The sequence below is a fragment of the Zonotrichia leucophrys genome, chromosome 1A (assembly GCF_028769735.1).
Source record: "Zonotrichia leucophrys gambelii isolate GWCS_2022_RI chromosome 1A, RI_Zleu_2.0, whole genome shotgun sequence".
Taxonomy (NCBI): domain Eukaryota; kingdom Metazoa; phylum Chordata; class Aves; order Passeriformes; family Passerellidae; genus Zonotrichia; species Zonotrichia leucophrys.
The window spans coordinates 22,528,208-22,553,375 of record NC_088170.1 but is presented as its reverse complement, the minus strand read 5'-3'; the positions used below and the strand labels follow the sequence as shown (position 1 = coordinate 22,553,375).

The following is a 25,168-nucleotide window of genomic DNA, read 5'->3' as shown; positions in this document are numbered from 1 at the left end:
GCAACCATCTCTAAGCAAGGTCAGAATTCCGACCAGTGTCTTTTCAGTAGTCCTAGTTTCTGTCCTTTCTGTCCTTTCAATCGTGAGGCAGATGAGAGAAACTTCAGACAGCAACTTGCAGAGGACAAGAGCTCAAGCACAGCTGGTGTCTTAGCAGGGAACCTTTTCACAAGATCACAACAGCCCACTCAGCCAGCACATATCCTAAAGCTCCCGGTTATTACCAGTGGGGATATTCTCTTCCCAAGTGGTAGTGGGCTGCCAGCCACCACCAAAGATTACAGTGAGGGCAGTAAAACACTGCCACAGGTTGCCCAGAGAGGTGGTGGATGCTCCATCCCTGGAAACACTCAAGGGCAGGGTGGATGGGGCTTTGAGCAACCTGCTCTACTTGAAGCTGTCCCTGCTTATCACAGACTGTTAGACTAGATGCCTTTAGAGGTCCATTCCAACCCAAACTATTGTATGATGATTCTGTGCTTTGTAAAAGTCACTAACAGCAGTCCTTGTAGTCAAAACCTCTGGAGTTCAACATACAGTGAAACACGAAATTCATTCTTTTTAAATGAACAGGGGCTGCTGAGCTGCTTTATTGCTGCAGGAGAAGGGATGCTTCTGCCTTCTAAGTCACAGCATTAACTTCTGGCATTTATACAATCTCAATTCTAAAAGCATTGGAAACACCTAACCCACATTCCACTTAAAAAAAAAAAAAGAGCAGTTTTTAGGTTTTTCCAAACATTTTCAAGACAGGAGATGCTGACAACAGTGTGGAAAAAATCCTGAATACAATCAAAGATGATTGTCCAGCCCATAGTCTCTGTACAGGCACCACACACCAATTAATACTACTCCTTGTCAAAGTAAAAATCAAGTTTTAAAAGGAGCATCTAGCTAAAAATTCAATTGTGATTATCCAAATCTATGTCTGACTAATGAACCACTGTTCTTCCTGCTAGTATCTAAGAATGTCAAGATTACACAAGATTCACTGATGTTTTAAAAATGGTATTTAATTATTAACACTAAGATCACTCAGTTAAAAGCTCTGTCTTCGACTCTTTTCTCTGTTGCTGGACCAAGTGTAGTATTTAGGGAGCTGTGGGAGTCTTTTCTCGCTGCTGTTCCAGAGAGGCACCTTGAAGCGACATGGAAGTACTTTGCTGTGTCTGGAGCCATGAGCTTTGTTTCTGCCTTATGCAAAGTGAGCAGCAACAACGTATCTGACATACATCTCCTGAGACTCAATGCTGAAGAAGCTGACTTCAGACAGCTAAATAATCAACCTTATGAATAAGCAAAGGATTTGCTGCTGACCCACTTCCCAAAGAGCCTGCATGAGGCTGACTACACTCTTGTTCCATCAGCACCACAACAAACATCTCACCATTTTCATCCTTCCCTCCATATTTTTCAGCGCTGTGAAGCTCCAGGAGGCTCTTGAAAGCCACTCAGCTGTGGGAAAAAGGTCTGGGAAAACTAAGGGCTGCTCAGCACTTTATGGCCCAAAGGCCCCTTAGTGCCTTTGGTGTTTTTGTCTGAAGATGGTGAAAGACTCCAATTTCCTCAAGTTTCTTGCCCCAGCCCCTGTGCAGGACACTGCAGGAGTTGCATGCAGCCCTTCACATTGGGGTCAACACGTGTGTGATGGCAGCATGAGGAAATGAGGTGATTTCAGCCATGCCTGGTGCCTTTTGAAGCCCCTGTAGACAAAACCTGGGTGCAAGCAGTGCCTGAGGGCGAAGTGTGTCCTCCTCTCCTCCCAGCTTTGTTAGCTCCTCAAACGAAGAGGGTCATATCTGTGCGGGTACTTCCGTGCTGATGAAGCTCTCCCAGCAGAGACAAGACTGCATCGACATCAGGGGAGGTTTGCTGGCCTGGTTTTATGGGTGAGCCTTCACAGAAATAATCAATGCCTTCACATCTCTCACAGAAATAATCAATGCCTTCAGGGTTTTCTGCCAGCTCCTCCTCCCTCTATCCTGCCCTTGCTATGTGCCCATCCCAGTTGTGATATATGTTCCACAAATACAGGGTGCCATTCCTTATACATTGGAATTTGGTGCTTTTCAGGATGCTCCAAGGTTCTCAGGGTATGGCCTGGCTTTGCAGATATAAGGAAATATAAAGAAGCTCAGTGCTTTCACAGAGGAGCAAATGGAATTGAGATTGATACTCTAAGAGCCATAAAATGGCACCAGACACATTAGGCATCTGCATGCCACCCTTATTTCCACTGACAGTAACGGTTGCTTAAGCACTTTGTACACATGTAGATGCCTATTTACAGACACTCAAGTGCAGTTATTTTCATCTAGAGCTGAATCCTGCTCTTCAATCTCTGCAGGACAGACCTCACCATGAGCTGAAAAGGCACTGCTATTTTAAGTATTTAGGGGTTTTTTTGTCCTTTAGCAGCATACATACTATTAATGTTGTTACACGTGGGAGTTCTAATCAGGATTGAATTCAACCAGACACTCAAACAGAAGTAAGCATATCTGACCTCAACTTTTCAAAATGCCAGGAAATAAAAGATTCAGAATTAAAAGTGATCATAACAAAATAAGTTCAAATGTTGAGATAAGCTAATATGTCTCGGGTTTTAGATGACAGAACGACTGGCTGCTACAGGTGATGTAGGCTGTTCAGTGAGGACAACTGAAGACAATTAAAGCACATTGGAATTTGTACAGAAAGAGTAAAGGGTTTTATAAACAGAGTCCATAGAGAGCTCCAAATATTCAGGCAGCCCTAACTGCTAAATTGAAAATGGACAAAATAATAGCAAACTCAGAGCAGACTATGCTTTGATGTTTTGTTCAGAGAAACAAACTGAAGAATAATCTGCCTTCTGTTTCACAAGGTAGTGCAGTTATTAAATTGGTTTTGTTTGTAACCTTACTTCCATGAAGAAGAAAAAGAAATCCCTTTTTACATAAAAAAGGAAAAATTGCCTATATCTGGGCTGTCAGTGTAGCATTTCATATTTTCCTAGGATTCAGTCTTACACGTGGAATAAAATGGTAATGCTCTTTTTTTAAACTTCAGCAGCTACTGAAATAAAAAAGGTGTGATTATAAGCAAAGATAGATTCCAGACTGATCCTGACCTTAAAATATAAAATCTCTCAGCTTGCTAAAATAAGATGGCATCCTTGAAAGACATGAGACTTCTATAAATGGGCAAAAACCTTGAAAGAAGACTTTTAAGATTTTGCTAGGATTATTAACTACCAGCACTACCCTATTAACTGCAGAGGTATATTTATCCTGAAGTCTTGTTTTCAAAAGGAACTGGACTCACCCTGAGCCCATTCAAAATGTCTCACCCAATCGCATGAATCAAACCAACATGTCTGTTCAAGAGCTGTTCACAATCCTTAAAATAAAGGTCACAGTGATGGACTACTGCCTAGTGCCACCAGATAGCTCTGTTCCTAGGCACAGCCCATTTCTTATTGCAGCTAGACCTCCCCTGAGAATAGGATCCAAAACTAACCTGTCATATCTTACCAGAAATGTACATGGTTTAAAACAAAATTTTAAAAAGGAGATAATTGAGTTACAATAGGGCGAGGTGTAATGAAAAAAATATAATGCAGACGGGATTTCACAGGAAAAAGAATGTATCATTATTATTTAGGCAATAATAATAATGTATCATTATTATTAGGCAAAGATGTGGGCTGTGGGAAACCAAAGAAACATTGAGAGATGCTTTTCGTCCTGGAATAGCTTGGCTTTGTGACCTGCTTGCTAAAGGGTAGAGTCTTTCTCATGAAACTGTAAGTACTAAAGAAGATAAACTCTCTTCCCTTGATCAGTGGATTTGAAAATTCACCATCAGGGATTTTACAGAAACAGATGGCACATCTGTCTCTGAGTCTCCTTGTTATTTTCCTGCCCTGTAAGAACATCATGATGGATTTGCACCTGCATATTGTACACATTGAAATATAATTTGGAATAATTTTACAATTACGTGATTGTCTCCACTTCCCATGGAAAACCTTGTAACTTTGAGTCTAAGGATAATTTCATAGTAACTCATGGAATCATAAAATGGTTTGGGTTGGAAGGGACCTTAAAGATCATCTAGTTCCAATCCCCCTGCCTGAGGGATTGGAACTAGACGGGCAGCAACACCTTCTACTACACCAGGCTGCTCAAGTTGTTCAACCCAGCCTTGAACATTTCCAGGGGTGGGGCATCCACAGGTTCTCTGGGCAAGCTGTCCCAGTACTTCACGGCCCTCACAGTAAAGAATTTCTTTTTAGTATCTAATTTAAAACTACTGTCTTTCATTTCAAAGCCATCATCTCTATCACTACACACGTTTGTAAGAAATGTACATCTCTGGCTCTCTTGTAGGCCCCCCTTAGATACTGGAAAGCTGCTACAACTCATATTTCTTCAAATTAGGGGTCCTCAGGATCACACAATTACATGATTCCTTTAACTTAGGAAGCTATTTTGAAACTGAGAGACCAAAGCTCACCTGGGGATAAATTAATGGTTAATGGCCATGCGGATGCACCTACACAATCTAACCTTTCTCCTCTGTTTTCCCACATTGCTCTGTATCCATGTGTGCTGCGCTCTCCTGAGCACAAATTGCCTGGATGTTACCTCCCTCTGGAAAGGCTGGCAGGCAGCCACAGGGCCCCATGTGTGACCCTGTGCTCCTGGAACCACACTGCAGCAATACTCCAGCAGTTGTGCCTTACGCATTTGTACGGAGCCACGCAGAGGTCATGGACTTGGCAGTCTGGGAAGAGGAGACCATTTAGTCCTGCCTCAACAAGAGCCGTGATGATGTGAAGATACACAGATGTATATCAAAGCCATGCTGAGAGGGGTCACTCTGGGAACACTGCTCAAAGCAAATGAAGGGCCTCTGGCACAATGATTTAAAAACAAACCGCTGGAAAGAAGCAGAATCCTGGCAACGCTCCAAGTACCTTTCCCAAGTACCTCTGAGCAACAGATGGACTTTTTCCAGCAAAGCCACCGGTTATGTATAACGCAGACAAAAGGCACAGAGGAGTTCATGGTCCTTACCAGGCCTCCAGTGACAGCGAGCTTCCTCTCCCCACACTGGAGCCCGGAGCAGAAGCTGGGAGAACAGAAAGCTCTTTCACCCCTGCACGCACGCACACGGAGCGGGAGCGTCTAGCCAGCCCCGAGCCAGCCACTGTGGGACTGCCGTGGTTTCAAATAAAAATAGTGTGATGGAGGTATGTTTATGAAAACATCAAATACAGAAAAGAAAGGCAATGTAAAACACATTTTCCTTTTCATAAGGCATTTTTAGCATTTTACAAGGTATACTTTCCCAAGTGAGGAATGGAAAATTGCTAAGACATTGAAAGCACTCAAGCAGACAGACTCAGTGTCATTAAATGTTCATTTAGTACAGTCATTCCAAAGAACTCCATTCTGTATGTGCTTGCAAGTAACAAGACCTTAAGACGAGAACGATGCTCTCTTTTGGCATGAAAATGGCAGCCTTTATCAGTGTTGCAGAGGTAAATAATTTTCCATTCCCATCTGCAGCAGCTCTGGCAGATTGTGCTCCTCAGTGGTGTCACTGGGTGATTTTGCTGCTTTGTCTCTTGCCTGGCCGAATAAGCTGATTACTGACTCTTGGTGGCTTCCATCAGACCAACATCTTCCACACGGGAGGTGGGTGTGTGAGTGCAAAGGCTCACGTGCCTGCTTCCTGCCATCTCCTATCTCCCAGCCTGTGCCTAAACCCCAGGCTAACTATTCCACAGCTTTGCCCTGATTACTCTTAAAAGTACTCAAGCTCTCACCCTGAATATTCCCTAGTGCAGTTTAGGCCATGCTACCTCTTATGTGACACTTTCTCCACAACCGGAGGACTGCAACAGCCTTAAAAAAAATATTTGAAGGCTACTGTTATATCTGTCCTTCAATTGTCTCAAGCCTCAAACTATTTGCAGGAGTCAACTCCTGCACCAATGCTCTGAAATGTTCCATTTCTCACACAGAACACCTCTAAGAGGTACTTTAAAGGAAACAGCACTGCATGTATTTGGAGAAGGCAACACCAGATGCTTTACCAGAACTCTAAATGCTTCTTCTGGGAGAGCATCAGTGTTATTCTTCTGCAGAGGCAGATGCAAGAAAGTACACAGCATAACTGTTTCCAAACAGTTACCATTCAGCAGTGTGAGCAAACTGAAAGATCCTATTGCAGCAACTGAAAAATGCAAAATGATGGTAAGAAAATGATAAATACTTCCCAGAATATAAAGTCTTGCTCATAATTCTTGTCTCTGCAAGTGAAAGTGACTTTTCTACTAAGTCACCTCAGTAGAAAAGCTGCTCAAGATTATTTCATCACGAAATCATAGAATTTATTTACTTCTCCCTTGAGAAGCTGAATACAGTTCAGGCCCCTTTTTTCCAATTTTCAAAAGTACTTCTAGTCAAATGTATTACATATATTTCTAAAGTGTCTGTTGCTTCAGTTTCTTGGCGCACTTTAGATAATATTCAAGAGTTAAACAAATACCCTGCTGCACAGGTTACCCACATCCCCAGATGGTGCCTTTTGTGATTGCTCAGTGTGAGCTCCCACACGTCCGACTGCACCAAGCGCTTTGTGACGCCTGAGAAACGCCGGGCATCTGCTTTCTGCTCAATTACACCGAGTTTGAAGGACGGGACACGCAACTAGGAGAAGGCCGAGGTAAAATTCTGCTTTGCAAGAAAGGTTACTGGAAGTGAAGCCCGTCCCTGTGGGACACAGGCGGACGGGAGCATCAGCCCCACCGCCGCTCCCTCAGGCACCGCCGAACAGGCAGCATGTGCAGCTGCAGCACCGTCCGGAGGGCAGCGGGGTGCGGCTGAGGCGAAGAGCAGCCCAAGGGCTGGGTTTTCCAGGCACTGGAAGCCCCGCAAGGCCCTTCAGAGCTCAATTACACACGGCCAGCCCGCAGCGCTAGCCACAAAGGCCGCACTCGCGATCGACGCGCTCGGCCGCTCGGCGGGGCGCCCTGCTCGGTGCCACGCCTCCCGGAAGAGCAGACGGACGGCGGCCATGGCGGCCATGGCGGGGGAGCCGCGCTACCCGCGGAGCTCCATCGAGGATGACTTCAACTATGGCAGCAACGTGGCCTCGGCCAGCGTCCACATCCGCATGGGTGAGGACTGCGGATGGGTGGGAGAGCCGCACGGCTCCGCTGCAGTCCCCCAGCGCTTGCGGAGAGGTCCCGTTGCCCGCAGTGGCGGGGCGGTGAGGGGATGCCCTGCGCTCCTGGCAGGTGCCCCTGTGACACCCCGGTCACCCCCGGCCTTGAGCTGCACTCGGGCTCCGCGCAGTGTTTTAACCTGGCCGAAGGTTGTGAGTGCGGAGCCAGGGCGCTGTTTAGTCCAGGTCAGGCATCAAGGGTGAGGGGCCGCGGCCGGCGGAGGCTTTTGTCGTTTAACCGCGAGTGAAGGGGGTGGGTGTTCTCCGGAGAGCGGGTACCCGTGTACCCGGTACCCTGCGGGCTTCAGGCCTGGTTCTGTTCAGCGTGATGAATTTTGGAGTCCAGACATGACCCATGAGATGCGTAGTCCCTGCAGAGACGCTCCTCCCCGAGGTGTGGAGGGAAAGCCTGGACGTGGCAGTGGGTGCCATGGTCTGTGACACGGCGCTGTTGGACTCTGTGCCCTCACAGGTCTTTTCCAAGCGTATTCATTCTGTGATTCATAAATACTAGAATTAGTGACTAATTACAGAAGTGTAGCCATGAGACTGAAGGATTGGAATTTCTTCTGAGAGGTGTTAAAACTTTTGTTTCTTCCAAGCATTTGGCATGCCTTCCATGTTAACCCTCTGTCAGTTAGGTCCATTAGGCACCAGGAACATGATGGAGAAGGTGTGCTGTCAGTATAGTGAGAATGGGTGTACGTAGGTCTTAAACTGATCCAAAGTAAATTCCTTGCAAGTGTTTTTATATTTCTTTTGTCATCATTGTTAATAGTTAAATAATGGTGTCCAGGAATAAATGCAATTTTGCTGTAATACTGTGTCAGGTTCTCAAAGTAAAATGGCTTTTTACAACTTTGTCTGTGCTTTTTCACTATGACTTTATAACAGTTCCCTCTGAAAATGAAAACTTGTATCTGATTTACTGTTAAACTTTGAAGCTGTAAGCCAAAAGTGGTTTCATTTTTATTTTCCTTTTCCAGCATTTCTGCGAAAGGTGTACAGCATTCTTTCTGTTCAAGTTCTGTTGACCACAATCACATCTGCAATTTTCCTATACTCTACTGGAGTGCAGGCATTTGTTCATGAGAGGTAAATTCTAAGATGAAATGCAGCTGTTTAGAATGTGTTAGGCATAAATTATGTAACTTGCTGCTACACTTTGTAATCATTTTTATAATCTGTGGGTTTGTTGCTGTAATAGATACTTTTTAAGTTGATTAGGGAGTAACTTTTCTTCTCTGACATTTTTCTCCTTGGTTTACTATGAAAACCATTATTACCTTTTTTGTTGTGTTGTTATTTTAATCAGTGCTTTATTAATAGTACTTATTTTAATATTTATGCTGTGCAAACTTTTACATGAGTGGCAGAACAGCTCAGTTACTGACATTTCTTGTTTTACAGTCTAAATACTCTTAGAATCTCTTTGGAATGCTGTTGTTTATAGGTGCCTGTTCCAAAAAGCAGAATCATGTCTTATTCCTCTTCCTCCCTCTCCCATCTTCTTTTTCCCTTACTCCCTCCCCACTCCCCCAAAAGAATTAGTCTGCTTAAATTCCTGTGGGCGTGCTTCATTTTGCCTCTCAGATTTTCATGATAAAATAAGTCCCAGAATGTAAACTGTGGTGAACAGGCCAGGGAAAAGACCAGCTGGGAAAGGAGAGCACCGAGTCTAGCTTCAGTTTTCCTCCAAATGCACTTTTGGACTTCTACTTTCACTTTAAAGCCCAAATATAAAGGAGGAATACACACTGCATGAAAGTTTCAGTTTCTGTATAACCTGTAGTGTATACAACAGTGGTTGTAAAACTACAGTTTTCTACATAAACCCGATAATTTAAAATTGTCCTGCTTGCTTGGAACTGTTGAGATTTTGTGTTTCATGTTGGCCCCATTTTTCTTGAAGAGCTGCTTGAATGATTTAGCAATACTTACTGGTCACTACTGATTTTCTTTGGTGCAGTTAGTGCCTATGTTTGTTGCATCCAGGTGCTTATGGGAAATAGTTCTCTGAATATGGAGTTCAGAACAGGCAAAACAGTACATATACTTTAATGCTTTTACTTTGTATGGATGGATTTTCTTCTTTGTATGTGCTCATTTCCAGGTCATGGATTACTGGGCAATCTTCAGCTTTAGTATGAAAAAGTTGTCTTTACTTGTGGCTGTGCTATTTTTAACTGATTATCTGTAGTAGTATTCTTTAAACAGTTTTATTGTAAACTTGTGTTACATTTACTTTGGATATCTTTTCCTAGATGGTCATTTAAAAATTTGAATTTATATAAACTGTTCCATAGTCTTACAGATATTTAAGTTTGATTACTTTTTTTTTTAATATGGAATTTTACAGGCCTGCCTTGCTTTTGATATCTGGGTTTGGATCTCTGGCTGTAATCGTGGCACTGACCCTCTACAGACACCAGCACCCCGTTAATTTATACCTGCTGTTTGGATTTGTAAGTGTTTAATTAAGTTAAATTATTAATTGATTAATAAATTCAATGTAATAGCCCCTTGAATATCTTGCATTGTAATTAATTCCTTGAAACTAGAGGTATGTAATTTGTTTTTCTTGTATTCCTTGAAAGACATCCTATATATTTATGAAGGTCTGAGTTACTTTTTGGAGATTCTGCCCACAGGTTGTTCTTACATAGCAGGCACTTCAGGTTTCTTTCAGCATCTTTTTAGAAAGAATGTTAGAACTTGGAACCACTTTGAGCAAGGGTTATTGCATGTGTGTAGAAATCTATCTGCTCTCATTGTTCTGTTGATGTCAGGGATTTTTTCTATGCAATTGCTCGGTAGGAAAGGAGGAGGTATTCCTGTTACCTAAATTGTTAAATGGACAGCCTTCAGCAGACACCCAAACCAGCCATATAATTTATTCTTCCAGTTGTCTTTTTGATGCTAAATTCTGAGCATGTTTCCAGCACAGGCGGATCTGTCAGAGCTTTCCTCAAATTTTAGTCTTCTGCCTGATGTTGTATGTAGATCCAGGCTAAGAGTTGCTCTTGGATATTTTGGATTATGTAGCAAATCAGTCTTCTGAAAAGAAGTCACAGTAGCTCAATTAAAATTTGATGTTTCAAGAGTTGCCTAAATTGTGTTTGTGATAAAACAGAAAGACAGCTTTGCTGTGAAGTAAACAGATTATTTAAAGGGTAAGTGTGGAAGGGAAACTGATGCAGACACTGTTAGACAGCTGTCCAACAAGATATTACAAATATATTACTTTTATAGCCCCTTGAATAGTTTGTCAGAAGTGTCATATAAATGCTGTGCGCTTACAGTAGGAAATGTAAGTGACATTTTTCTATAGGGAAAGTCTCTCACTCATTTTCACATTTTATTGTACTTTTTTAATGTAACACAACTTCCAGCGCAGGAGGACAGTGTGATTGCCATTTTCTTGTTGAAAATTAAACATGTTTTCATACAGAAAGATTTAACAGGACACCTAATGTTTCATGGTTTGATTTTTTTCTTACCCTCCTCTTTTTTTGGGTTTGCTTTTTGTAGACTCTACTGGAAGCACTGACAGTTGCCATTACAGGTAAATAGCTGCCATGCTATTGTCTGATTCCATAAAGAATTTGGAAAATGAATCCATTATATTGTACTAATTGCCATTAGGGTTTTCTAGATGTGACTAAAATGATAATGAATCCTGTTTGAAAATTTCAATGACAGTGATAGGAGTTCAGCAAAACCAGGAAATCAAGGGAGAAAACTGAATTCTGATTCAGAAATGAAACTGCATAAACTTGAAGTGAGAAATTGGGGAATTCATCCTTTCAGTATAGTTAAAAATGTTCTCTTTCATAATGTTCAGATCGATCTTAAAAGTTGAAATAGTCCTACCTGCCCCCTCAATTTCCTCAAAGGAATCTGAGTTTGGAGAATTCTGTGCTTCATGGTCAGGGTTGAAATGAGGCAGTGTGCAGTCACATCATGGCATTATCTTGAACTATACCTTAGTGCATAAGATGAAACCTCTTCATTGTGGCCTATGATATCCTGATTTGGGGAAAGGAAAGAAAAAGGAGGAAGGAGGGAAGAAAAAGATTGCACATGTTTCTGCTATCTTTCCCTTCCTGTCCCCTAATCAAAACTTCGAGCATTCTTAGGGGATTGTTTTATTTTTCCCCTTGTTGCAATATTGTGAAAAATTCATACAGTTTTTTTCCTTAAGATCTCTGTTATCTGTGCTTAAAATCCTTTTGCTTTGTTTTGTTTCTGTGTTCATAATTCTTACTAGGGAAGACCTTTTGTTTCCATTTAAGAAGCTACAGCTATAAAGTAACTGTCAAACTTAGTACACGATCCCTGAGTCCTATGATCATGAATTTGAAATGCAAAGACAAGTTCAGGCATAATTTACCAAATTTTGTTCACAGTTAAGTTTAAATTTCTGTTTCCTCAAAAGATAACTCAGCAAATACATAGGGTGGAGTTCTTTAATTGTCAGATTACTCTTTCTGTTTATAGTGAGTTTCTATGATGTCTCCATCGTCTTGCAAGCCTTTATTCTTACTACTGCTGTATTTCTTGGATTGACTGCATATACCTTGCAGTCAAAGAGAGATTTCAGCAAATTTGGAGCAGGGTATGTTGTCATATTTATGATTTTTTTTTAATTATTTGTTGTTGTTAAGGTTTTGGGTTTTTTTTCTTTCTTAAACCAAGCTTTGCAGGTATAGTAAGGAATACAGGTCAATAGAACCTGCTTCAAGGGAATGGTGAGGGTAATTTATTTAAAATTATTCATTTTACCCACTTCTGATCCTTGGTAAATTCTTTTCAGTAATAAAGAATCTTGAAACAATTAGAAAACTAGTTTACTTGGATTTTTCACTAAGAGAGAAGGCAGATGTTTCAAATCTTTAAAAAAATTAAAGTTAGAACATAACTTTTGACAGCTTTACAAAACCTTTACTGCTGAGACCAGTAAACAGTTGGCATCTTAAGAATTCCAGACATTTACTTGCCATATATATTGTGAAGAGATTTTAGAAAGAAGGATATTTTAAGTTAAGTCTAAAAGAATGTATATTGTTGGTCACAGTGTAATTTATTTTCTTTCAGCCTCTTTGCTTGTTTGTGGATTTTAATCATCTCAGGTTTCTTGAGGGTAAGATATTTTGTGTTCACAGTTCAAAGATATTCACAGTATCACAGAATGGTGTGGGTTGGGAGGGACCTTAAAGATCATCTATTCTACCCCCCTGCCATGAGCAGGGACACCTTCCACTAAATCAGGTCACTCAGACCTGTTACTGACTTCTAGTGTAACTAAAAGGTTTGAATCAGCCCGCTATAGCTTAATGAAAGAAAATTGTTAGCCAGATCCATTACTGTTCTACATCATGCTGGTCATCATTTAGCCACACATTTTCAAGTTAGATTTTTGTTGGGTGCTGTTCTTGCCAACATAAAAGGGGTATTTGGGTTGATTGATGAAATTTGTCAATTGAGATCCACTACTTGATGAAGAGATTGTGAAGGACATTTGAGATTTAATTATATTTTGGTTTTCTAGTTTTCTAGTCTGCTGTTAGTATTCTGGAGACCAGACCTTCCTCCCTCTTAAGTGGAGGCACTTTTACTCAGTCAGAGATTGTGTGACTGGAGAATATATGGAATAAGAGCCTTGAAATATCACCATAATACTGTGGTGTTGTGTACATAACAGTAGAAAGACTGTGTTTTAAATGTGGCATATCATTATGCAGGGATTTTAATATTTAAAAAATGAAATTCACAAGTATCTTTTTCATATTTTATCTGCTTCCAGCTGTTTTTCTATAGTGAGACAATAGAGTTGGTGTTTGCTGCTGCTGGAGCTCTTCTGTTCTGTGGATTTATTATTTATGACACTCATCTGCTGATGCACAAGTTGTCCCCTGAAGAGTACATACTGGCTGCAATCAATCTCTACTTGGACATCATAAATCTGTTCCTGCACCTGCTGCGTTTTCTGGAGGCATTTAATAAAAAATAGTCAAAAGCAGAGTGGTTTGACTACAGCACAATTAAAGTTAAGTTTATGGATGATCTGCAGACTCTGTAGTTCTGCCTTCTAAAGACCGAATCTTTATTATGTTTGCATTCCATGCATATTGGTCTCTCCTTAGGGGGAAAAATGCCTTTTTACATAGCTACAGTTCTTCTCCAGACCATGTATATTATGTAGTTAACATGCTGTCTTCATTACAGTCACTTTTTTAATCACTTAATTTGCAGTGCAATTAATGATTGAAATTTTGCCAACTCCTGTTTACTTCAGAATAAGCTTCCCTGCTGTTCTGTAGCTGCTGAAAATGTTTCCTTTGGGATTGATCATTTGTTTATGTACCACATAAGGGTAGCATGAGTTTATCATTGTGCAATGTTTCACTAAGATAATTTTTTTTTGTTTGGTAAATTGAAATGCTGTCTCTGACAGAGGTATTCTGTCCTAGTTAAGGGCTGTCACTATGGAAGCTGTGAGGGTGTTAAGGGAAGATTCTTTATTTTAGTACTATTTATTGCCTATCAGTGTTCTGAAAAATCATTTGGAGATTGATTATGGCATTTTATCAACTTATGTATAATAAAACTCACTGTGTGTCAATAAAAATTGGAAAGCCTTTAGTCTGTTCTTGGAGAACTTCGGGATGCTGAGAATGAGCGCTGCAGACGGCTCGGTGCTGGCAGGGTGGACTTGCTGGGACTGTGGCTGCTTCCCACGCTCTGGGATGCTGGAGGTGCAGGCAGCATAAAAACGGTTTTGAAAGGCTTCCTTCCTATTCGGTGAGGGATTGTTACTGCTCGCAGTCCTGTCAGCGAGGGGTGCGAGACGAGGAATGCCGTACTTGGGGAAGGTGCGCGTCCTGCCCGCCCCACGCTGCCACCGAGTGCGCTTTCCGTGAGGCCGTCCAGCTACCACTGTGGACGGGTTTGAGCGAGTGTGATAGCCTTAGGATTTCATTCAGAACAGCGGGGCAGGAGCTAAGAACAAATCCCTGCTTTTTACGTTGTGATGGAGCACGCGTTTATCCTTTCATGCCTTCCGCTCGCCCCGGCCGCGCAGCGCCGTCCGGCACAGCCCCTCAGGGGCGCAAGCGGGAATGCGGCTGCGCGCTCGCTCCGACACTTACGGTAGAGCCCATCTGCCCCCGCGGGCGGCCGGGGGCCTCCGTGTGCGCATGCGCGGGCGAGCCGCGTGGCCTGGCGGGAGTGTGTGTGGTGGCCTCGCGCGCGGCAGGTGAGCGGGTGGCGCCCTTCCCCCCCCCCCCCCCGAGTGCGCGCGTCCCCCCCTTGAGCGCTCCTGCTTCCCTCCCCGCAGGACATGGCGAAGAGCCTGAGGAGCAAATGGAGGAGGAAGATGCGGGCGGAGAAGAGGAAGAAGAACGCGCCCAAGGAGCTGGAGAGGCTGAAGAAGATCCTGGGAACCAAAGCGGATGTCATCATGGAGGAGGTCAAGGAGGTGGCGACCGTGGTGCCCCCCGAGAAGGTCCTGGAGGCGAAAGGTGAGTGCAGTTGTTCCCTCCCCGGTGCGGCAGGGCCCCGGTGCTGTTACTGCCCTGTGGCTCTCACCGCCGCCATCAGCCGTGAATGGATGTTGCAGGAGAACAGGCACTCGGCAAGCCTGTGTTTTAAAGCTCAAACACTGACTCTGGTCCTCTCGCAACACTAGCATCCATACTGTCAAAACTGCATCCGGTCACTTGCGGAACAAGGTTATTAACATTTGGTTTTAGTACGTAAAGTATGTAATGTTTTGTATGGAGAAACATCTCTGAGACCCTCAGGTGAATGTGGATTCACCAGTTAGCAGTTGTTCCAATCACAGCATTATGTTTGCTGCCAAACTGTCCTAATTTGAGGAGGCTGCTAAACATAAAGTAGTTGGGGTAGGAATAATACGGGCCCAGTTTCTGAATACTAACTAGTGTTGCATTGCTGCATGGTGCAGGAGTGGATGGTATTAGATGTCTATAAATAATGCCATCTTCCTCCTTGTGTCTGGAATTGTATGTAAAATGTAAAGAAGTAACCCAGGAAGGGGAAACAGATGTTTTCAATGGCTGCATACTGGATGGGAGGCAGAACGACACCTCCTCTTTCCAAAATTGATGTCCAGACTAAATCATAGTCTTATTTTGATTCTCCAATTTGTGGCACTTAAGATGTTCTGATACTGGAAATGGAAATAAAATGGTATATATACTTGTCCAATTAAGGTTAGCTTCAAGTATAATCTGTAATTTTGTCCATGGTTCAGATTTGTCCTAGAAACCAGGTGTAAAAGTTATTCTTTAAAGGTTAATTAGAATTGAATTTCCAAAATGTTTTGGAACACTGTCAGACTTCTGATGCTGAAGGAGAAATCATTCCTTTAAACCTGGTTTCTGAAATAAATACATGGCTATCTGTCATTTTTGCACCTCCTTCCAACTCTGCTGGCAGCTTCTCTACAGTGGCCAGTTTCAGCTGGCTTTTTCAGAGAGATAGCAGCCTCAGAAATACCTAAAAAAATATGTATTTTACAAAACAGCTACAAGTTTTGTGAAAATAATGGTGTTTTCTTTGAGAGGACTTTTCAGGACTAAGTGTAGGTGCTCGCATTGCCAAGTGTTATGAGAACTGAAGTAGATAAAAACTTCACCCATAATATGTACTTACTGCAGACAGATAAATAATTTTCCAGCCGAAGAAAGTATCTAGGGAAATATTACAGACATCTTACCCTATTACTTTAGGGTATTGTTTACAGCACACTGTGATTTTTTTTCTTCCTTTTTTCTTCTTAAACAAAAAATAATATAAGGTCTGCTGTGCTGGATAGGCTTTTGGTTCTGCCACCAGCGCCTGTGCTGATTCTCTGCTGATTGCAAGTATTTGCAGGCCCCCCAGTTTAGGGCTCCATAAGCATATCTCTGATGCAGATTCCTGTAGCCTCTCAACCTCAGCTATTGAAGCAGCATGTTGGCCTTTTCCTCCTGAGCTTTGTCTCCCAACGTTAGACAAGCAGTACGTAAAAGTCTTTTTTCCTCTCCATAAAACTTGTGGTAAAGGCTTGAGTTGCACACATATGGTTTAGGAACAAGGTTGGGATGAAATTACAGAGCACAGTTGCAGTCAGTACTTAGCAAGGTGCTCCTCTTGCACTTCCCTTTCTCCCTGGGACATGATGTTCATGGGATGTTGGGCAGCTGGGGACACCGTTCTTGGGAGTGACCATGTCATGGGCAGTCTTCCTCATCTCTTGGGAGTGACCATGTCATGGGCACTCTTCCTCATTGTAGGGATTAATCCTCTCCTTCTGCCTGTCAGTGTGTTAGATGTGATGTCATGCTCACACCTTGAGGCAAGTGTGGCATCACTGGCTGATAATTACTGCTGTCATTGTATTTCACCTTTTCTCCTTACTATTCTTTTTACTTGTATTCATTTTCCACTCAGAATAATTTCTTAGAGCAGATCTTAAATGTTACATCTTAAAAAGTGTGTAATTGTGCATATCTTTCAGTAAGCCTCTGGCTTCATGCATGCTTCCATGATGGAATTACAGTGTTCTTAGACACAGGATTAGCACAGATTGCTGATGAAAGAATAAGATGCTTTGCCCATACATGACCTTTAGGAAAAATATTGCACATTTACTGTCAACTCTTGAAATTCCTGGGTTGCAGTTACATTGATTTGGAAAGTGCTTTCAGTTTATAAATCCTTCAGTTCTCTGTGTACAAATACTGTTGTGTCTAGGGATATTTTTATCATTTGGGGGAATCTAGTAACAAAATAGCTTCTGTGAAGCTGATTCAGATATTTTACTCACTAAAATACCTTTAATTTTTCAGATGACTGCAAAATGGAGCTGGATAATAAACGAAACAAAAAAACTCTTCTAGACCAGCATGGACAGTACCCAATATGGATGAATTCCAGGCAAAGAAAGAAGCTTAAGGCCCAGCGTGTTAAAGGGAAAAAAAAATCAAAAGTGGCCAAAGGCCTCGTCTGGTAAAATCAGTTTTGTAAAGATCATGAATATTTTATTTAACAAAATAAATTTTCCACATAAATTCATGAGATTTTGTGCTTGGTCACTGCATATAATTTATTGTGTCGAATGAATTTTTTAAGAGACTGTTTGACCGGCAAATGATGAAAGAAATTGCAGCTTGGTGTCTGCCAAACTTAAAAAGCAAGCTGAGTGCCTTTGAATAACTAATTGTGTGTGGTTATCTGTTTTCCTGGGGGGGTGAGCATCTTCATCCTTTATACTGTGAGCACCAAAAACAGTAAAGGAAATCCGAAAAGTAATTAAACCAAATGGTTTTGTACTGTGGTCTTTGTCAGTGTGACTTGTCTTTTAGTAAAAATAGCCAAAGGTTTCTGTAAACACACAGTATCATTTAAATTTTCCTATAAAATCTGTTGCACTGACTTGTGTTACTTTTAACATCTGATAATTAACAAAAATATATTTTCATATGTAACTCCAAAATTTTTATGCTGAAACAACACCAGAGCCTCATGAAAATTCTGCAAGTAAAATGAGAAAGTGTCAGTCTGACGTTAAGTTCACAAAGAGAGCAACAAAATATTTCATTGCTGTCTGCAACAGAAATACTGTAGGAACTAAATAAGTGCAAGTACAACCGATTATTTTATTATTAAAATGAGAGAACACAAATGCACCAAATGGAAATAAAACAGTTTTATTTAAGATCTTTTCCAAGTTTTAGTGAAGTAAATGAGAATTTTCCTTTCCATATGTATTTTCAGTAGCCTTTTATTCCTTTTAAATGGTACTTACCTATCCTGCTTTACAATGTGCGCATAGGATAAAATACTGCGTGATTGTGTAACAGATGCCATTTGTGGGATTAGCTACGTTTGGGTGCATATTACTTGGCAATAACATGCGATGACAGATGCAAGGCTTAGTTGCCCTGAAAGCTTGTGTTTTTAAAATGTCTCTCATTTCAAGGATGGAAATAATTACAGTAGCAACACTGCAGTATGTTGCCTTTTCAAGTACCAGGCATGGGTACAGGGCATAACCTTTGTCCAGCTTCATGAGGTGAGATCCACGTTCTGTGATTACCCACAAATTGTGGTTTGTATCCATTATGATAACTTGGGCACAGGAAAGAAGATCTGTTATTTTAATTACACTAGGTTGTAGTATGGTAAACTCTGGTAAGATGAGCTCAGTGTGATAGAAAATGAAGTTTTTCTGGAAAAATACTGTGGGCTTATTACTATTGTTAGGGAAAGGTACATAAAAAATTACAACAACAATAAAGGAAAAACCAATGTGTCTTCTATTTTCACATAAATTGACAGTTAATGACTTGGTAAGATATATAGGTCACATATTACCAAATTATATGCTGTTGATAACTTTATAGTTTAAAAATATTTCCACTAAGTTGATAAAAGCCCTGCTAGTTGATAAAAACAGCTGCTGCTATCAATTTTTTTTGGTCCTACTAGATAAATGGATCTAGATTTTGGTATCAAACTTATTTGGATGTTAGCATGTAGTTTAGGACTACTTTAAAAGTGATTCATGTGTAGGAAACTGTTTATCAATGTGTTTAACTAGGAATGGAATGGAATGAACAGTCAGATTGTATTTATTTATTGTTGTAACAATGTAGGCTTTATTTTGCTTAATACATGCTTTGGGGAATTGAGGAGGGGAGCTTCTTGGGCTTAAGTGTGAAAAAACAATTGTTTTCTTCTGTAAAGTAAGCAGAGTGCTATTTTTGACATGTTTGTAAATCAGATGACTTTCAAGCAGCTCCCTTGGGAAAGCAGGCTGCTTTTCCTGAGTGGAGATGATTAAACTGGCAAAGTCCCCCTGTTTAGATGTACAGCTTCAGTCAGTTTATTTAGGTGCACAGCCATCATCTGCCTCATCTTCATCGAGCCTGCCACCGCTGCACTGCTCTTACGCTCTCCTCTCTCCAGAGCTGTTTCACTGCTGCTTCCTCTATAAGAGAAAATTACCTTCATAACTGAATAGTCTTGCTTATTTGTGCTTTTATGACCTAACCCAGAGCTTTGTTGTGTAGCTTTATTAGTCAGCTGCTTTTGTGACCAGATTAAGAATTTGATTCTTAAGTGAAAGACAGCAGATGCTGCACTGATGTTTTATTTAGAAGTTGCTTCCTTCCTGTAACAATACTGGCTGTGTGAGGTATTTCCTTCATGGTGTCCGGGATAAAGTGAAACATGTTCACTTAAACTACAGATATTTTAAGACATCCTGTTTGATTTTTGAGGTGAAATGGAGGATAAGAAAGGAATAAACCTGGTCTTTACTGGAACAGAGCTCTTGGTGTAGTACCAGTGTACTGTGTATAATGTCATACCTCACTCGGGTGAGGCAGAGCTCTCTATGGGCCAGGAAATATTTTTGATATTTGATAATATTTTGTTTGGGTGGGATTTGTAATCCAAGCTAAAAGCTTGCTTGTAGACAGACAGCAGGAACCTGGCTAAACATGCAGCATGGATGTAACCAGAGCCTAAGTCATGGATATAGCAGGGAAATTCTGCTTTCTGGGATTTGAGTATATACTGTATGTGGAGACTGTAATTTTGTTTTTGGAATTTGTTTTGACCAACTCTATTTTTTGAATGGAAATACCAAATTACTTAGCTGCCTTTGAGTATTTGATTCATACTGCTGAATCTAAAACATGTTTCTGTTTGAGTTGATGGAAAAAGCCATGTTTCCTTCCAGTAGAAATGAATTTAAACATAATTGGTTTTGACTGAAATACATATTTTAAAACTCCACAGAGGGATTTTCAAAGAAGTAACTGATCTGCTTCTAAACAGCATTCTAATAATATCATAATTCATTTGTCTTTACTTAAAAAATGTTATTTAGGTTGGAATTTAGGGAGAAAATGTTATAGTTGATTAAACAAACTGATGGAAGTCTGAAAGTGTGTAACTTAAATGACACTGTCAAAGTTGTGGTGGTTGGGGTTTTTTAAATTCTGTAATTGTGTTGTTATGAAACTGCTTAGTTGCAACTTTCTGCCACCTACCTCTGCAAAGTGCTGTGGTAACTGTACTTTCTGGACCTACATACAGAAGGCAGAGGAAGTAATGCAGGTACTTTTGAACTACATGCAGAAAAAAGCATGAAACGATTCTGTCATTTTATTGAAATGTTTATGTGCATAAGATGTGCATGTATTCATGCAGTATAAAAATTGCATTAGCAAATTGCTACATGTCCTGCAGATTGTTGGCAGTTTCTTAGGAAGATGACAAGGTCTGCCCTTTTTGACCTGGTGTGTAGGAATTGATTTTTAAAGTGAATTATTTCAGATGCCTAAAATAACTGGCAGCACTGATGGTTCAGTTCCTGGGCTTTTCTGGTAACTCATTCCTGCCCTGGGCCACCTCTACACTGTGTAGTCAAATCGGTTAGGGGACCAGTTAACTAAGATACACTGAAAATCTTTTCCTCATTTTTTCAGCTGGATTGTCTTACAGCCTTCCTGTACAAAAAGCAGTGTCAGTAGGAGGCAGTGCAAGACCAGGAAGAAAGACCAGGCTGGTGAAGGCTGTGTCAGGCTGTCCTGGTTCATGAGCCACCTTTCCTCCTGTGGCATTAGTGCCTCTTGGTGAGGCCACTGGGCAGAACAGCACTGTGAAGGTGGGGAGAAGTTCTGGAGACAGGCCAAGCAAGTGCATTGAATGAGGGTTTTGAAAGTCTTTCTCAATTAAGGGCATAGTATTGGAGTCTTACCTACAGCCAACACTGTGGTTATAGAGGATGATAAATATAGTTTGGGGCTGCTTAGTACTGGAGGAAGAATGTCATTGCCACATGGTACACAGTGGTCACAACAAAAGGAATCCTGTACAAAGGCTTTATAGTGTAGGTCTGTTTCTATTATTCTACCTTTTCCTCCTGCTGCCTGAACAGTTGCATGAGTTCTGACTTTGATGAAAGCTGGACATCTGATCTGTATCTGATGTGTAGTGTGAGCATGTCTGGTATCAGACATTAGGAGACTGTAGCCTCAGTGTGCAGAAATCTGAGTGCTGCAAAGCAATCTGCTGCTCAGGGTGGCATGGTCTGAATGGAGCTATGGCACTTGTGGGGAGGATGAGACTGAAGCAAGAGCTATGCATCACTCTCTTAAGGCCATGGTTTTGCCATCAATTTTAACTTGTCAATGAGTGAAGTTTCAGGACAGGACTGACTGAGCCATCTGAGAGCTCACTGCTACAGGAAGAGACTCTTTTCAGCTTTTTCCTTTCCCTTCTCCAGCTGCATTGTCCAACTCACAATTTCCTACTTCAGAAGAAACAGACATTTGGATTATTTTTTCCAAGTTAAAAGTGAGAAAGAACTAATAACTTCCTTCTGTTAATAAATGCTGCACAGTTGTGACAAGCCCACCATTTTCACTGTCATTTCGTTCCTCCTACGCTACTACAGTTTTCTGATCTCTACCTAATCAACAGTGACAGAATTTAAAGGAAAAAAGAAGGCAGAATAGGAAGGGGATATTTGCACTGTTTCCTCTCTCATCTCAGTCATTTAAACATTGCTTTCTCAGGTCTCTAATCTTTCTCATGCTCATGTATCAATATAAAAGATCAAATATCAATATAAAAGACCAAATATCAATAAAATATAACTGAAATGTTAGCAACAGTACATGGTGTGGCAAAGGAGGGTTGTGTATCAAGGGTCCTGTGCAAGGCAGCATGAGGACTGCTTATGAAGTGCTTGTATATTCACAGAAAACTGACTTCTGTTTTCAATCTAGTCGACTATTAGGAGGCTGTGAAAGTTACTGATGTTCTTGTTTAGTAAACTATTATCTAGTATATTTTCTCTCTAACTACAGTTAATTTTCTTGCAAGACTTTTAAAGTCTGAAAATTTCACAGCATTTTAAACCATTTGCTTTTAACCAGAAGCTGGATTTGTGGATAGTATTTCAGGAAACAAAGGTGCATTTGTTGTCTCAGGATGGCTCATCTGACTCAGCCAAGCTGGTTCATTCATACAGTCACTTTATGTGTAATGTATAATATCTCTCTTGAAAGATGACAAGTTCATAATGTATAGATGCAACAGCTGTTCCATACTACAGCTTGATACCTTGAGTCTTTAAATTACTTTGACAGTAGATGTTCTGTAAATTTAGCTTTGGTGGATCCTCATGTCTATGTTTGAAACAAGAACTTTTTAGGTCTACCGATTGTGCTTCTGTCTATCTTGCTTCTGCAAAATATGACAGAATTTGGTGTAGATCAGATCAGAGCAGCAGTTTGTCTTGCAACAGAACGCAAAACGTTTCTATGAAAGCTTAGAAGGGCTCAGTGACAGCAGCCCCTTGATTGTAGGCTCTTGGGTTTAGTTTATCACCACTGCTGCTACTGAACAGCCTCAACACAAATGCAAAATTTGAGTTACTTCCCTTAATATGTGCAAAAATATAGTTTAAACTAAATTGCTTGTGAGAACTAAGAAGGGTAAGATACACTGCTTTTTCTAAACTTCTTGCACCCCCTTGGAATGTGGAATTGTTAGAGGATGTACAGGAAGAAGCTGGGAACTGAAGTGCACCAGGTTATGTGCAAGCTAATGGTGGAGCTGCAAAGTGACCCATCCGAAGCACAGCTGGGTCCCCTCAGACACTTAGATTGTTTTTTCTCTCCTAAATGTCTTTAAGCCTGCCTGAATTCTTGTGGAAAAAAACTAAAAAATTGGCAACACTTTAGAGCAAATGCAGCCGTAGTGTGATCCATTTACTTGCGGTTGCTGGAACTGCTCATCCATGTCTTGGCTGCTACTGTTTTGAAGAGAAAAAAATGTTTAATTCCTTGAGTGTGAAACCAGGGTGTAAGATCATCCATGGGAGAGGTTACAGGTTGTTTTGTTGATGTAACAACTTTAGGAACTGTTGCTTCAGTGAAGGGTACAGTGTGTTTATATACAGGCACCTGTGATTTTATCCATCACTTTTAAAGAGGTGAAGTGTCAAGCACAAGGCTTTTTCTCTTGGGGGAGAAGATTGCATGTGGATTTCTTGGTTATTTTGCTTGCTGTTTAAAATAAATACTAATCTGCTAAGCCCTCTATGTGTCCAGTATTTTAGAAATATTGTTATAAAATTTAAAACCAAAATTTGCATTTCTATTTCATTAGGCAACCAGAAAGATGTTAACAGCCAATGCACATCCCTAACACATGCTAACAAATCTTCAGAATATTGTAATTGTAGAGATTGGAATTTGAGGAAATTGTAGGGGTTTGGGATTTTTGGGCTCCTTCCCCCATGGAAGAATATTTTTTTGTTGAACTCCTTAACCAGCTCCTGACAGAAACGTTTTAGTGGGAAGTGAATCTGTACTTCCACAACTGGTGATTGCCCTGTAATAGCACAATGCATTTCCATCTCAGCATTTCATTGTCCTCAACAGCATCACCCAAATTCACTGCCGGGCGAGACTGGGTTATCCGTCGTTGTGCTAAATGGCAACAACTTCTATCGTGTCATGTCCTCACTCGGACTCAGCAGTAGCACAGATGCCGTGAGTTGGTGGCTTCGCTCCGTGTCCCCCTAGGTGTACCGGTGGCACGGCTGGGCGCTGGGAGAAAGGCGGAGGTTTTTCATGCCGAATGCCCCTTCATGCCTCTCTGGAGAGCGGTGCCGGCGGGACACGGGGGCTGGGCGGGCCGGAGCCCCTCTGTGCGGGGGCAGCCGCTGCCCGGCAGGAGGCGCCGGCGGCCGCGGGAGCGCGGCGGGCCCGCGCCGGGGCACCGGCCCGCGAGTGTCCCCGGAGCGGCCCGGAGTGTTCCCAGACCGGTCCGGAGCGACCCGGAGTGTCCCCGGAGCGGCCCGGAGTGTTCCCAGATGGGTCCGGAGCGACCCCGGAGTGTCCCCGGAGCGGCCCGGAGTGTCCCCGGGGTGTCCCGGGCTCTCGGGCCTGCGAGGACTCGCAGCGGCAGCCCCCCGAGCGGTGACGTTCCCTTTCCTGTGGGAGCCGTGCCCGTTCCCGGGGCGGCCAGCGGCACCCGGGGAAGGCCGGTGCCGCCCGCGTGGCGCAGAGCCGTGCCCAGCCCGGGCCCGGCTTGCCCTGGGTGTTCCCGGCGCTCCCGGGCACCACGCTCTCCTCACTGCCCGGAAAGCTGCTGGAAGTGCAGTCACATTCTCTGTCCTAGTAAGGAGTGGCATTGAAATGTCTAAAACCACTTGATGTTTTTACTGATGATATGTTTATAACTGAGTGCAGTTATTCTCTAAAAATATACTAAAAATGCTACTTCATGAAAATGTTTCCCCAATCTATTTTTTTCCCCCTTAAACATGTCATTTTTCCAGGGAAGTGCACAAAGGGATCCATGACTTTTTCTGATATATAGTGGTTTGTGTTTAAAAGGAAGGCTCTTTAAAAGCCTCTTATCAATCAACTGAAGCATTTTAATGACAATTTCAGAAACTCAGTGGAAAGAGAGTTGTTTTATATCTGCTTGTTTTATTTGCATTTAAAAATCTCCACGTGGTGATTTCAGCTGAGGTCCTGTGTCAGGGAAATCCAGAAGTGAAGTTGACCAGAGACAAGTAAAAATGCCTGTGTTGTTTTCATTGTCCAAATGTAATGATGTGCAATGATTTAAACCAGCAGTTTCACATGGTTAAAAATGAATGAGATTTATAAAATTCTAAAAGTAACCTCAGACACACCAAAAAGGATAACAGTTTGTGTTAGGATAGCATTAGTTTTGAGACTACAAAAACTATTTTCCATGCATTCACAAAACAAAAAGTGTTTTTATTTTTAGGCATGCACAGAAAAAAAGGTTTGTTTTTATGCCAACAAACACTGTTACAGCAAATGCATCCGTTCTTGCAATTATAATTGAAGCTGAGAAAAATAAAATAATCTCAAGT

The 25,168-nt window shown here is 41.7% G+C and overlaps 2 protein-coding genes across 2 annotated transcripts; both read left to right on the top strand.

Annotated features, from left to right (window-relative positions):
- Positions 1-6,946: 6,946 nt before the first annotated feature.
- TMBIM4 (transmembrane BAX inhibitor motif containing 4) lies at positions 6,947-13,866 on the top strand. The gene is made up of 7 exons (XM_064701881.1): positions 6,947-7,174; positions 8,208-8,316; positions 9,581-9,686; positions 10,753-10,786; positions 11,722-11,839; positions 12,319-12,364; positions 13,028-13,866. The coding sequence occupies exons 1-7, from the start codon at positions 7,072-7,074 to the stop codon at positions 13,232-13,234; spliced, it is 723 nt and encodes a 240-aa protein (XP_064557951.1). The 5' UTR covers positions 6,947-7,071; the 3' UTR covers positions 13,235-13,866.
- A 515-nt stretch (positions 13,867-14,381) lies between these two features.
- Positions 14,382-17,304, top strand: LLPH (LLP homolog, long-term synaptic facilitation factor). Its single transcript, XM_064731137.1, has 3 exons — positions 14,382-14,479; positions 14,561-14,744; positions 17,079-17,304. Exons 2-3 carry the CDS (start codon positions 14,564-14,566, stop codon positions 17,240-17,242), a joined length of 345 nt encoding a protein of 114 aa, XP_064587207.1. The 5' UTR covers positions 14,382-14,479; positions 14,561-14,563; the 3' UTR covers positions 17,243-17,304.
- Positions 17,305-25,168: the final 7,864 nt, after the last annotated feature.